Below are 13216 nucleotides of genomic sequence, written 5' to 3' on the forward strand. Positions count from 1 at the left end.
GGGACCAGTTCTCTCATATGCCTCTGCTGCGGGAGATCCAAGAAAATAACCCTGATGATTTCAGGAATTTTCTTCGGATGTCTGACCCCGTATTCCAGCAGCTTTTGGCTTCGGTGTCGCCATATATCACCAGGCAGGACACCAATATGCGGGAAGCCATAACTGCTGAGCAGCGGCTAGTTGCTACGTTGCGATACCTTGCAACAGGGAGAAGTCTGCAGGACTTGAAGTTCTCGACGGGCATCTCCCCCCAGTCTCTGGGCGTCATAATCCCGGAGACGTGTTCTGCCATAATCCAGGTTTTGCAGGAGGACTATATTAAGGTAAGTTCTGTCCTTTAAATGCATAGACTATGTTTCTTCTTTTGTTTTTTAAACAGTCCCTAATTAACCTTTTTTTAATAATATGCTGGTAATGTTACCTTTGTCTCCATGCATGTATATTTTTTTTTTTTTTGGGTCCTACATGCATTTTTTATCTAGCCCACATGTCCATTTTGGGTTATTTTGTTAGTGGCAAACCCACCTAGCTTAGTCCCTATATCCCCCTTGATTTTTTTTCTCCATTGTAGTGCACGCCCCCCCCCCCCCCCCCCCCAATGTTATTTTTGTAACTGTCTATTTGTATTAATTTGATGTTAAACCATCATTTTTTGGAGGTCACAAACTGATCTTGGGGGGGGGGCCCCCATCACACTTTTATGTTAATTTTTCTTACCATGAGAGGGTGTGATTAATCTGCTTAGTGATCCCTTAATATTGTTGTTTTTACAATAATACCTGAACTAATATTTTTTATTTTTAGGATCCAATAATCTTTGCTGATATTCTGTTAGTAATGTACTATCTTAAAAAAAAAATTCTGCTTTATTTACAGTTCCCCACAACACCACAGGAATGGCAGACTGTGGCAGCGGACTTCTCTCAGCGATGGAATTTTCCAAACTGTGGAGGAGCTATTGATGGCAAGCACGTCCGCATCGTGCCACCACCCCATTCTGGATCCCATTATTTCAACTACAAAGGGTTCCACAGTGTCGTACTGATGGCGGTGGTGTCTGCCAATTATGACTTTCTCTATGTTGATGTGGGGAAAAATGGGCGGATGTCAGACGGCGGGGTCTTTGCCGAGACCGAGTTTGCCCAACGGCTTCAGGCGGAGGACCTTGCATTGCCACGTGCGGAGGATAATGAAGAGGGGCTGCCCTTTGTTTTTATTGGTGATGAGGCATTTGCCTTGGGTCCCCACCTCATGAGGCCATTTCCCCAACGTGCCCTCACCCATGAGAGGAGGGTCTTTAATTATAGGCTGGCCAGAGCCCGAAGAGTGGTGGAAAATGCGTTTGGCATTATGGTCAGTCGATTTCGCTTGTTTTTAACCGCCATAAACATGGCAGAATATAAGTGGAACAATATTATTTTATGTTGTTGTATATTACATAACTTTCTACGAAGACATTCTTCAAATTATTTGACATTATTGCCTGATGAGGGAGTTGATGTCCCAGAGGCGGCCCATGAGGCAGGCCATCCAGGCTTGGCCCCCCGAAACGCACGTGCAGTGCGCCAGGCATATGTTGACTATTTTATGGGTAGGGGGGCCATTCCAATGCCTGATCTTTGGTGAATGAACATAATAAATATTTTATGCAAGAAACATTGTATTTTTTGTTCTTATTGTTTTGAATGTTTGTGTATTTTCTTTGTCTCCTAGGTTATCATAGTTGCATGTGTTTTGGATGGACTAAATATCCTTCCTCGTTCTATGTTCCCAGCCTAAATTTCACTTTTTTTTAGGTTTAATGTCATCATTGATCTAAAATAACAAGCCACAAATATATTGATCTGCATAATTTTTATTTTACATATTTTGTGAAACCAAATTTTCAGTCTCACATGTGTTTTTTGGTTGGTCGAACAAGTAAAATCACATATTATTTATTTATTTTTTTTTTTATTTTTTTGATCAGTAAACATAGAAAATCTTTTTTTTTCATTTTTTTGTATTTTTTTGATCAATCAACATATATAAAATCTTTTTTTTCATTTTTTTTTTTTTTTTGATCAATCAACATATATAAAATCTTTTTTTTCATTTTTTTGTATTTTTTTGATCAATCAACATATATAAAATCTTTTTTTTCATTTTTTTGTATTTTTTTGATCAATCAACATATATAAAATCTTTTTTTTTCATTTTTTTGTATTTTTTTGATCAATCAACATATATAAAATCTTTTTTTTTTTTTTTTTGTATTTTTTTGTAATTCAAGAATGAGATGAAATAATTTTTTTTTTTTTTTTTTGGTTTTTTTCACACCCTACCCAAAACATCCAGTAAATTTTTCAACTGGACCTCAACACTTTTAGCATTTTTGATTATTTTCCGGGCTGCTATCTGTAGTTCTTCATTTTTTTCCCGGCAGGACCAAATTTCGGCAATGAGGAGCTGGGCAGTGTCCCTGTCAATTGAGGAGCCAGCACGAGTTGCTCCTGAAATGTGCAAGCAAACCATGTATTACAAATATGTTTCTCCTACATCTACATTACCTGGGTATCTTTTGAATATGATACTTTACCAGATGTGGTGGCAGGTTCACATTCATCAAGATCCCTCGGGGGTGTGGCTTGTGAACTTGCGTCCTGCCTTGATGCTTCCTTTCGCCCTACGAGATTGAAGAAAGGGAAAACACAATGGAAAAATTTTAGATGAAACTTTAGCTCACAATTTTCAAACAAATAAATCCCTATGTGTATAAATCCTCTGCTGAGTACACTGTCCTTTTTGTGCATATTTTATATCGAAATTATTAAGATCTAATTAGGTAAACATGTACATAAATGTTTACAAATTGATGTCACATTAAACCCAATAAATTTATTGTAACTGGAATATTTGGGAACACAGGAAATGGTCGTATGAGTCGTCGTTCGTTATAACATAAATCAGACAAATACGTTTTTATTTGTGGCTGATACAGTGATTGCACTACAATTTGTCCATGTGAAATAGGCATGTTGCAAATTATCGGGAATCTCGTCGTTTTATATTAGTTAAATTAACGAATGAACGACAACACATACGACAATTTTTAGTGCCCACACAAATACATTTCAACCTGAATGGAAAAGCACATGGCACAAAGAACAAACACCTAAAATTAGGGAACATAAAATTCACTTACTTTTTGCTCGAATCAATCTTTTTATTGCCCGAAGTTGCTCTGGCTCTCTTTTTTTCAGGTCTGACCACCTCTTTCTTATTTGTTCTCTTGACCTGCGTTCACCAAATTTCAGCCGGAGCCTTCTGATTACTTTATCAGTAATGTCCGCCTTAACCTTATTGGGGTGCAGGTAAGGCCCGTGCTTCCCATCATAATCTTCATTAGTGAAGATGGTGACCATCTCTACCATCTCCTGGAATGCCATGTTTTTGGCCTTGTACCTCCGCCTGGATCTTCCTGTTGCCTGGGCCTGGCCTACCTCATGTCTTGAGCCTGACATTTTTTGCTGCTTGTCTTCCAACACCATAAATCACACCCACAAAAAAAGAACGAGAAAGGGGCGTGTAAAGGACGAGACGGAACGTCAGGGGCGGGGTATCGTGCGTTGCGTCACACGTGCGCAGTGTTTAAAGGGATCCGACGTCATTGAAAGCGACGTATACAGTCTGAAGAAAAAGGCGGAAGTAAACGATCGTGAAATACGACGGTACGTAACTCTATTTTTGACATTTCTATTACTGAAGAGTGGATCAGTTTGTGGGCTAGATGATATGGTGTAAAACAGGGAAATGCAATTCTCGGACCTCCAGCTGGTGCGGAACTACAAGTCCCATGATGCATAGTGAAACTCTGACAGCCACAAGCATGACACCCAGAGACAGAGGCATGATGGGACTTGTAGTTTTGCAACAGCTGTAGGTCCACTAATTGCAGATCCCTGGGGTAAAAGCTTGTTGTAGTAGTAGTGGCTTTACTGACACTTTGTTTTTTATTTAATTTTTACATACAGAAATTATGGACCCCTTCAAGGAGCCAGAATTTTTCACGGAGTTTATACAACGCTGGAAAGAACTTCCTGTGCTCTGGCAAACAAAAAGCAAAATCAACAAAAACAAAGATGCCAGGAAGCAAGCACTGGAGACCCTGCTTGCATTTGTTAGCCCAAGGCTCCCACACGCAACTACTGACACGGTCAAAAACAAAATTAATTCGATTAGGGGCACCTACAGGACCCAACGGTCACAAGTCCTGGCCTCTATGAGATCTGGAGCTGCAGCTGACAGCATCTACAAACCCAACCTGTGGTACTATGGTCAGATGCAGTTCATTGATGACCAGCTCGAAACACGGGCATCCGTGTCTACCCTTCCCCCAAGGAATCAGTCCAGTCTTCCCGGCAGCCAAGAGCAGGCTACATCTGATGAAGATCTAGACTTCATGGAGGACACAGATTGTGACCCATCGAGCCAGGTATTGCATTTTAATACTAATTAATGAAATGCAAAGTATAATAATGATTAGAAATGTAGGTTAGAAGTGGTGTAAAATTTAGCTGAGTTGTCAAAACATTGGTAAAATAGCAATAGCCAATACGGCCAAAACAGAATGGGGACAAGATACATAAATGCAGAGGTCATAATGATTGTGGGTAATTTTATGTTACGCCATTAGGGGGGTAAACGCTAGACACCTGGAAGGGGTCACAGATATCTAACAAACTTTGTGTTCATTAACATTTTTTCTACTTTTTTTTAACTAAACAGACATTCCTAGCTTTGAGAAACGCACCCTACTTAGCAGGTTCAGTCAGCATCAACCCCCCCCCCCCCACACAACTCCAGGGGGCAAATATCTGAAGCTGGGTAAGGGGCAACATAATTAGGGATGGCGGGCCTCATTTAAATCTATTTCCGCATTCACTTCGCATATGTCATGATTTGTAAAATGTGTGTGATTAATGAAGCCAAAAAATTAAATAATATCCTTTTTTTTGTAGACACACACAGAGCAAAGCCAGGAGGAGGCAGGCCCCACAGGGAGCCAGGGTGAGGCAGAGGCCACTCGGAGCCAGGAGGTGGCAGGCCCAACAAGGAGACAGGGTGAGGCAGAGGCCACTCGGAGCCAGGAGGTGGCAGGCCCCAGTGGGATACAGGAGTCACGCAGGCGGGATTGCATCTCCCAGATCCCTCCTTTTCGCGCTCCAGGAAAAAGAACAAGGAGACTGATGCAAATGGAGGAGGAGACCCAGGCCATTCTCCGTCAAGCAGCTGCGGCCATCAGAGAACAACCATCTGAGGAAGAGGGATTCGCAGCGCTCATCGCAGCCAAGCTACAAAATCTAGAGCGGGCCCAGCGTGTGCGCTGCGAATATATCATATTCAAGGCCATAAGCATGGCCTCACTGGGCAACCTACATGAGAATATAGATCTTGGGCTGATTCCCACTCCTGTGCTTTCTGCTCTTCCTGCTCATTCTCCTGCTCCTGATCCTTCTCCTGCTCCTTCTCCTACTCCTGCTCCTTCTCCTACTCCTGCTCCTTCTCCTGCTCCTGATCCTTCTCCTCCTCTTCCTGAGCCTGCTCTGGTTCCTGCCACAAACTTGGCTCATGAAACCCAGCCCCCGAGGAGGCAGACTGCAGGGAAGGCTGCAGGGAAGGCTGCAGGGAAGGCTGCAGGGAAGGCTGCAGGGAAGGCTGCAGGGAAGGCTGCAGGGAAGCCTGCAGGGAAGCCTCAACCAAAGAGGAAGAAGTGAGGAGATGGTGCCCCTAATCCCAAAACATTGGCATTGCCAGCCTGGATTATTTGCTTGCTGGACCCTTGCCTTGCAAAATCCAAGCAGGGTCTTCTTTACTTTATTCCGGGCTTTTTTTTTTTTTTGTTTATATGTTTTGGTTTGACAGATGTGTTTAAGTTTATTTTATTTATTTTATACATGAATAAATGTATTTGTTTGTTTCTGAAAAAAGTTCACATGTGTTTTTTTGAAACATATATAGAGATCATTAGTGAGGAGGCAAACACATTTCACCAAAAAAATAAAAAAAAAAAAATTAACAAGGGACAACAACCTCCTTGTGGGTAATTTGCATAATAAGATATTATGTTGTTGTGGTGACTTCACACACTCCAAAATAACAAACATTAAACATGGTATTCATTTGCTCAAATACATTAAACAACCCAAAATAAAAAAGGGACATGGAGATGTGCATAAACCAAAAAAAAAAAAAAATTAACAAAAATAATTCAAAAACAAAAAAGGTTGTCAGAACTATGTAACAAGATGAGCCACAACAAACTAGGGTTTTAGTGTAGCATTTAAATGCATTGTGTCAAATGCTGCGCAGTCTTTTCTTCATTACTATTAAAACGAACGAATGTGCTGAAGCCATTCTGGACAGTAGATTTACCACAACAAGCGCTCCCGTCTCAGAAATTGCTTCTGAGCAGGCGCGGGTTTAAAACGTCGTTTTCAACGTCGTTTTGCCCACACACTATCATTTTAATTGACACAGAAAACGACGTTTTGAAAAACGACACAAAAAATTCGAGCATGTTCGAATTTTTTTTTGGTCGTTTTTCTCAAGACATAAATCGACGTTTTCCCCACACACGGTCATTTGAAATGACGTTTTTCAAAACGTCGTTTTTTTTCATCGCAAAAAACGACCGTCTGTACGCGGCATTATTTTCAGGGTAGGTCTTATTTTTGGGGAAACAGGGTAGATAGATAGATAGATAGATAGATAGATAGATAGATAGATAGATAGATAGATAGATAAAGAAAGATGGATAAAGATAGAAAGAAAGAAGGGAAGGAAGATAGATAGATAATAGGGAGAGATAGAGAAAGAAAGAAAGGTGAAGAGAGAGAGAGAAGGGAATGAAGGCCACCCCTACATCAGTGTACAGGACTCACTCAGAGGCAGGAGGGACTGACTGGATGGATGTATATCAAACTCCATCTTTCCTTTCTGTTTGGCTTTAGCTTGAATCTTCCCGCCCACATTCCTTAGGCAGCAGAACAGTGTCTGTCGGGGAGAGTGGGCAGGGCAGATACAGGAGGAGAGGAGGGGGAGGAATAGAAGCAGCTCCTCTCCTCTAACTGGTCGTGCGGGCAGCAGGGGGAGGATACGCCCAGCTCATCTCTCTCTGGGGGATCTCTGCTATTAGGTAAACTGGGCGTCCCCTCTCGGCCTGCAACCCCTTGGTACACCCCTGGGGAGACGTGACATGCGGCCCGCCGAGGACCGTTCGTGGGCCGTAACCGGCCCGCCACGGCCCACCGGGCATATGCCTGGTTTGCCCTATGACCAGTCAGGGCCTGGTCCCACAGATAACAATGCATGTCAGAGCACAAACCAAGCCATGAAGTCCAAGGAATTGTCTCTAGACCTCTGAGACAGGAGTGTATGGAGTCACAGATCTGGGGATGGGTACAGAAACATTTCTGCAGCATTGAAGGTCCCAATGAGCACAGTGGCCTCCCTCCATCATCCATAAATAGAAGAGGTTTGGAACCACCAGGACTCTTCCTAGAGCGGGCCGCCCGGCCAAACTGAGCGATCGGGGGAGAAGGGCCTTAGTCAGGGAGGTGACCCAGAACCCGATGGTCACTCTGACAGAACCCCAGTGTTTCTCTGTGGAGAGAGGAGAACCTTCCAGAAGAACAACCATCTCTGCAGCACTCCACCAATCAGGCCTGTATGGGGGAGTGGCCAGACGGAAGCCACTCCTCAGTAAAAGACACATGACAGCCCACCTGGAGTTTGCCAAAAGACACCTGAAGGACTCTCAGACCATGAGAAACAAAATTCTCTGGTCTGATGAAACAAAGACTGAACCCTTTGGCCTGAATGGCAAGCGTTATGTCTGGAGGAAACCAGGCACTGCTCATCACCTGACCAATACCATCCCTACTGTGAAGCATGGTGGTGATAGCATTATGCTGTGGGATTGTTTTTCAACAGCAGGAACTGGAAGACTAGTCAGGATCGAGGGAAAGATGAATGCAGCAATGTACAGAGACATCCTTGATGAAAACCTGCTGCAGAGCGCTCTGGACCTCAGACTGAGGCAAAGGTTCATCTTCCAACAGGACAACAACCCCAAGCACACAGCAAAGATAACAAAGGAGTGGCTACGGGACAACTCTGTGAATGTCCTTGAGTGGCCCAGCCAGAGCCCAGACTTGAACCCGATTGAATATCTCTGGAGAGATCTGAAAATGGCTGTGCACCGAAGCTCCCCATCCAACCTGAAGGAGCTTGAGAGGTCCTACAAAGTAGAATGGGAGAAACTGCCCAAAAAAAAGGTGTGCCGAGCTTGTAGCGTCATACTCAGAAAGACTTGAGGCTGTAATTGGTGCCAAAGATGCCTCAACAAAGTATTGAGCAAAGGCTGTAAAACTTAATTTACATGGGAGGAGTCTGTGATACTTATGTATATGGGAGGAGTCTGTGATAATTATGTACATGGGAGGAGTCTGTGATACTTATGTACATGGGAGGAGTCTGTGATACTTATGTACATGGGAGGAGTCTGTGATACTTATGTACATGGGATGAGCATGTGATACTTGTGTACATGGGAGGAGTCTGTGATACTTGTGTACATGGGAGGAGTCTGTAAAACGTATGTATATGGGAGGAGTCTGTGATACTTATGTATATGGGAGGAGTGTGTGATACTTATGTACATGGGAGGAGTCTGTGATACTTATGTATATGGGAGGAGTGTGTGATACTTATGTACATGGGAGGAGTCTGTGATACTTATGTACATGGGATGAGCCTGTGATACTTATGTACATGGGAGGAGTCTGTGATACTTATGTATATGGGAGGAGCCTGTGATACTTATGTACATGGGAGGAGCCTGTGATACTTATGTACATGGGAGGAGCCTGTGATACTTATGTATATGGGAGGAGCCTGTGATACTTATGTATATGGGAGGAGCCTGTGATACTTATGTATATGGAAGGAGCCTGTGATATTTATGTATATGGGAGGAGTGTGTGATACTTATGTACATGGGATCTTTTTTTTTCTGTCTTTTATTTTTAATAAAGTTGCAAAGATTTCAAACAAACTTCTTTCATGTTGTCCTTATGGGTTATTGTTTGTAGAGTTTTGAGGAAAATAATGAATTTAATCCATTTTAAAATAAGGCTGCAACAAAACAAAATGTGGAAAAAGTGAAGCGCTGTGAATACTTTCCGGATGCTCTGTAAGGCCTCTTTCACACTTATACGACTTGTCCCATGATTTCCAATGAAAACCATTCATATTAGTACGACTTCAAGTCGTTCCGACTTCACAGTAGTCCCTGCACTACTTTGGTCCGATTTTTATGCCACTTACACAGGCATTCCCTGAAATCGTGGCAAAATCGCAGCCGCGAATTGTGGTAAAATCGCACGACTTTGAAGTCGCATTAGTGTAAAAGGGGTAAAAAATGGATTTTGTTTTATTTTCATAGCCTGTAACTTCTAATCACACTGTATATAATCTGTTGTTGGTGCAGTTTTTTCATTCTTTGTCAACTTTTCAAAACGTTCATTTTAGGTATCAGCTTCCACGAGCAGCCACATGCGCCGCCATTGGCCTCTCTCCTGACCACAAACCCAAAGCACTTCATATGCGGCTACCCCCACTTTCCAGTCCTACACCTTCAAGAACCAACGTAAGGAGGGTCAGCCGTGGGCCGCCAAAAAGCCCAGTGGTCCTCTCCCGAACACTCAGCGCTTCTCCTCATAGCCAGTCCCTCTCCAGAACTGAAAGCCCATCTCCATCCCGACAGAGAAGACCAGTTGCCACAACTTCCCGAGTACACCCTCCTCCTAAACTTCCGTCCCGAGCGCAGGTCCCGGGAGAGTGCCCAGCAACCCCTGCTGTCACAAGGAAGGGACAGAGACTGAAGGTCCAAGTGCCACACTTGGCAACCAAAGCACAGCAGGGCACTAGTGACGCCAGAGGATCGGGCAGATAATGGGTGGCAAGCACGGGAATCTGGTGAAGAGCCAAATCTGCCGTCAGCTCTGGCTCAGTCAGGGAACATTGTGCTTCATTCAAACCTGTAATACGCAATACACACATGCTAGAGAGACGGATCCCACAAGCAGGAAAGCATTTCTAGCCAGGGTGCCGCCATTTTCTTTTTCGTTTTTGGTTTGACAAGGCTGGGTGTATCTACAACATTTCTCTGAATTGAATGCCAGTAAGCACTATAGATTATCCTCCCTAAGCCGCTAACTCGGATTCTACAGATCTCCAGCTAAAGGGCAGTGGCACAATCATTGTTCGGCTATAATATCGTCATTGCCTTGGTGCCGTCTCACACCAAGACTTCTCGGGAGTAGATCTCACATACAATCATTGGCGCCAAGTAACTACAGACTAAATATATTCCTTATGTACGCTGGTGTACTATAAATATATAGTATGTGTTAATGCTATGCATACAGACATAAAGACATTACAGGGCTTTAATGTATCGAGTCACATGACCCAGGGATACCCTAAATTCCGACACGATAGAACAAGCACTATACAATTGTCCTAATGGTCATTTTTTTTGCCCTGTCGAAAGTTTTGTAAACTATTTTTGTGGGGGACGCAGTGATATTTAAGAGACCGCTGAGTTCAAGAGCTTAGTTGGGAAAACACGGCTGTGACCATCGCTCACATATCACACTGTTAATTAAAAAAAAAAGGCACCTCGATATTCCATAGCGCAGCACAATGTGTCCGTAACTTCAGATTTGAGGGGTTTTCATTGTCCTAGAAGGAGAAGATCTCGAACTTGAGCGGAGATTTTTTGGGGGTCCAACGGCTCGTCCAATCTGTTTACACGTTGCAACCAGAATGTATAAGCCCCACACCTGTATCTAGCCGACCCCACACGCATGTCATGGGGGAGGTATCACAGACCGATGGAGGACTGGAGGTCTCTTCGCCTCACACAGCATCACAGATTGTGGGGAAGAGCATACTATATAATGCTTCTTATTACATGAAATCATTCCATTATGTCATCAAATAAAGCCTGCTATCTAAAAGCTGGACTCTCTGACTTTCTCTGAAAAACTGAAGTATGTGATGGGCACAGGGTGAGAGAGGAGTGTTGTATGTGATGGGCACAGGGTGAGAGAGGAGTGTTGTATGTGATGGACACAGGGTGAGAGATGAGTGTTGCATGTGATGGGCACAGGGTGAGAGAGGAGTGGTGTATGTGATGGGCACTGGGTGAGAGAGGAGTGTTATATGTGATGGGCACAGGGTGAGAGAGGAGTGTTGTATGTGATGGGCACAGGGTGAGAGAGGAGTGTTGTATGTGATGAACACAGGGTGAGAGAGGAGTGTTGTATATGATGAGCACAGGGTGAGAGAGGAGTGTTGTATGTGATGGGCACAGGGTAAGAGAGGATTGAGGTATGTGATGGACACAGGGTGAGAGAGGAGTGTTGTATGCAATGGATACAGGGTAAGAGAGGAGTGAGGTATGTGATGGACACAGGGTAAGAGAGGAGTGAGGTATGTGATGGACACAGGGTAAGAGAGGAGTGAGGTATGTGATGGATACAGGGTAAGAGAGGAGTGAGGTATGTGATGAACACAAGGTGAGAGGAGTGTTGTATGTTATGGACACAGGGTAAGAGAGGAGTGAGGTATGTGATGGACACAGGGCAAGAAAAAAGTATAGTATGTCATGGGCACAAGATGAGTAGAGGGGGTGATGGACACAGGGTGAGAAATGAGTGTGGTATGTGATGGACACATGATGAGAGAGAAGTGTGATATTTGATGGACACAGGGTAAGAGAGAAGTATAGTATGTGATGGACACAGGGTGAGAGAGAAGTATAGTATGTGATGGACACAGGGTGAGAGAAAAGTATAGTATGTCATGGGCACAAGATGAGTAGAGGGGGTGATGGACACATGGTGAGAAATGAGTGTGGTATTTGATGGGCACAGGGTGAGAGAGAAGTGTAGTATGTGATGGACACAGGGTGAGAGAGAAGTGTAGTATGTGATGGACACAGGGTGAGAGAGAAGTGTGGTATGTGATGGACACAGGGTGAGAGAGAAGTGTGGTATGTGATGGACACAGGGTGAGAGAGAAGTGTGGTATTTGATGGGCACAGGGTGAGAGAGAAGTGTGGTATGTGATGGACACAGGGTGAGAGAGAAGTGTAGTATGTGATGGACACAGGGTGAGAGAGAAGTGTGGTATGTGATGGACACAGGGTAAGAGAGAAGTGTGGTATTTGATGGGCACAGGGTGAGAAATGAGTGTGGTATGTGATGGACACAGGGTGAGAGAGAAGTGTAGTATTTGATGGACACAGGACAATATGTGATGGACAGAAAGTAAAAGAGGAGTGTGATTTGTGATGGACGCACTGCATGAGAAAAAAGTGCAGTACGTGATGGACACAGGGTGAGAGAGGAGTGCAATATGTGATGGACACAGGGTGAGAGAGGAGTGCAATATGTGATGGACACAGGGTGAGTGAGGAGTGTGGTGTAAAAGTGCGTGCGCTGGTCGGTAAGTGGTTAAAATTCTCTTCTGGCCGTTGCCATGATGATTGTGGGCATGTGAAGCCCAATTGCAATCTCTTCCTGGATTAGCATATCGCGCATGCGCGATTCTCCAGCGGCCGTACCCCCGATTATTTAGAAGGTTGCCATAACAACAGGCGGCGACAAAGTAAAGTTCCGCCCTGTTGTTATGGCAACCGTCTTAAATCCCGTAATTTCCTGATGAGAAATAACGCAATTTTTGCTCACAGTACTGCCCACTGACTGTGCTCCTGGGAAATGTGGGTCATCATTTCCCAGGAGCACAGGCGAGGGATGAAGTGAAGAGGAGCGTCGCGGACCAGGAAATGGGAGATTAAGAGCCACTACATGGCTTTTCTGGTAAGTAAAAAAAAATGTTGTCCCCAAATGTTTCTTAATACTATTAAAGGTCTGTGAATACGCAAAAAAAAAAATTCAGGATGGAACTCCGCTTTAAGGGCTCTTCCGCCCACTTGTGACCTGTGAATGCTGATAATGCAGATACTTGTACCTTAATCGTATTGTAGGCCAAGCCCATCTCTACAGATGATTCCAGGAAATGTAGCGCACTCTTGATCCCCAGTCTTTATATTCTTAGGCCCGGATTCACGTAGACCCGTGTATCTTTGTGCGGTCGTAACATA

The 13216-nt window shown here is 43.9% G+C and overlaps 1 protein-coding gene across 2 annotated transcripts in view; it reads left to right on the forward strand.

The window, feature by feature from the left end:
• Positions 1–11066, forward strand: part of TTBK1 (tau tubulin kinase 1) — a 177540-nt gene extending 166474 nt beyond the window's left edge. For both annotated transcript variants that reach the window (XM_040351732.1, XM_040351730.1), the window contains exon 15: positions 9574–11066. In XM_040351732.1, coding sequence (XP_040207666.1) covers positions 9574–9997 — 424 coding nt within the window. In that variant the 3' untranslated portion in view covers positions 9998–11066. The remainder of the gene's footprint in view (positions 1–9573) is intronic.
• The last annotated feature ends 2150 nt before the right edge of the window (positions 11067–13216 follow it).

This window comes from Rana temporaria, chromosome 4 (assembly GCF_905171775.1).
Source record: "Rana temporaria chromosome 4, aRanTem1.1, whole genome shotgun sequence".
Taxonomy (NCBI): domain Eukaryota; kingdom Metazoa; phylum Chordata; class Amphibia; order Anura; family Ranidae; genus Rana; species Rana temporaria.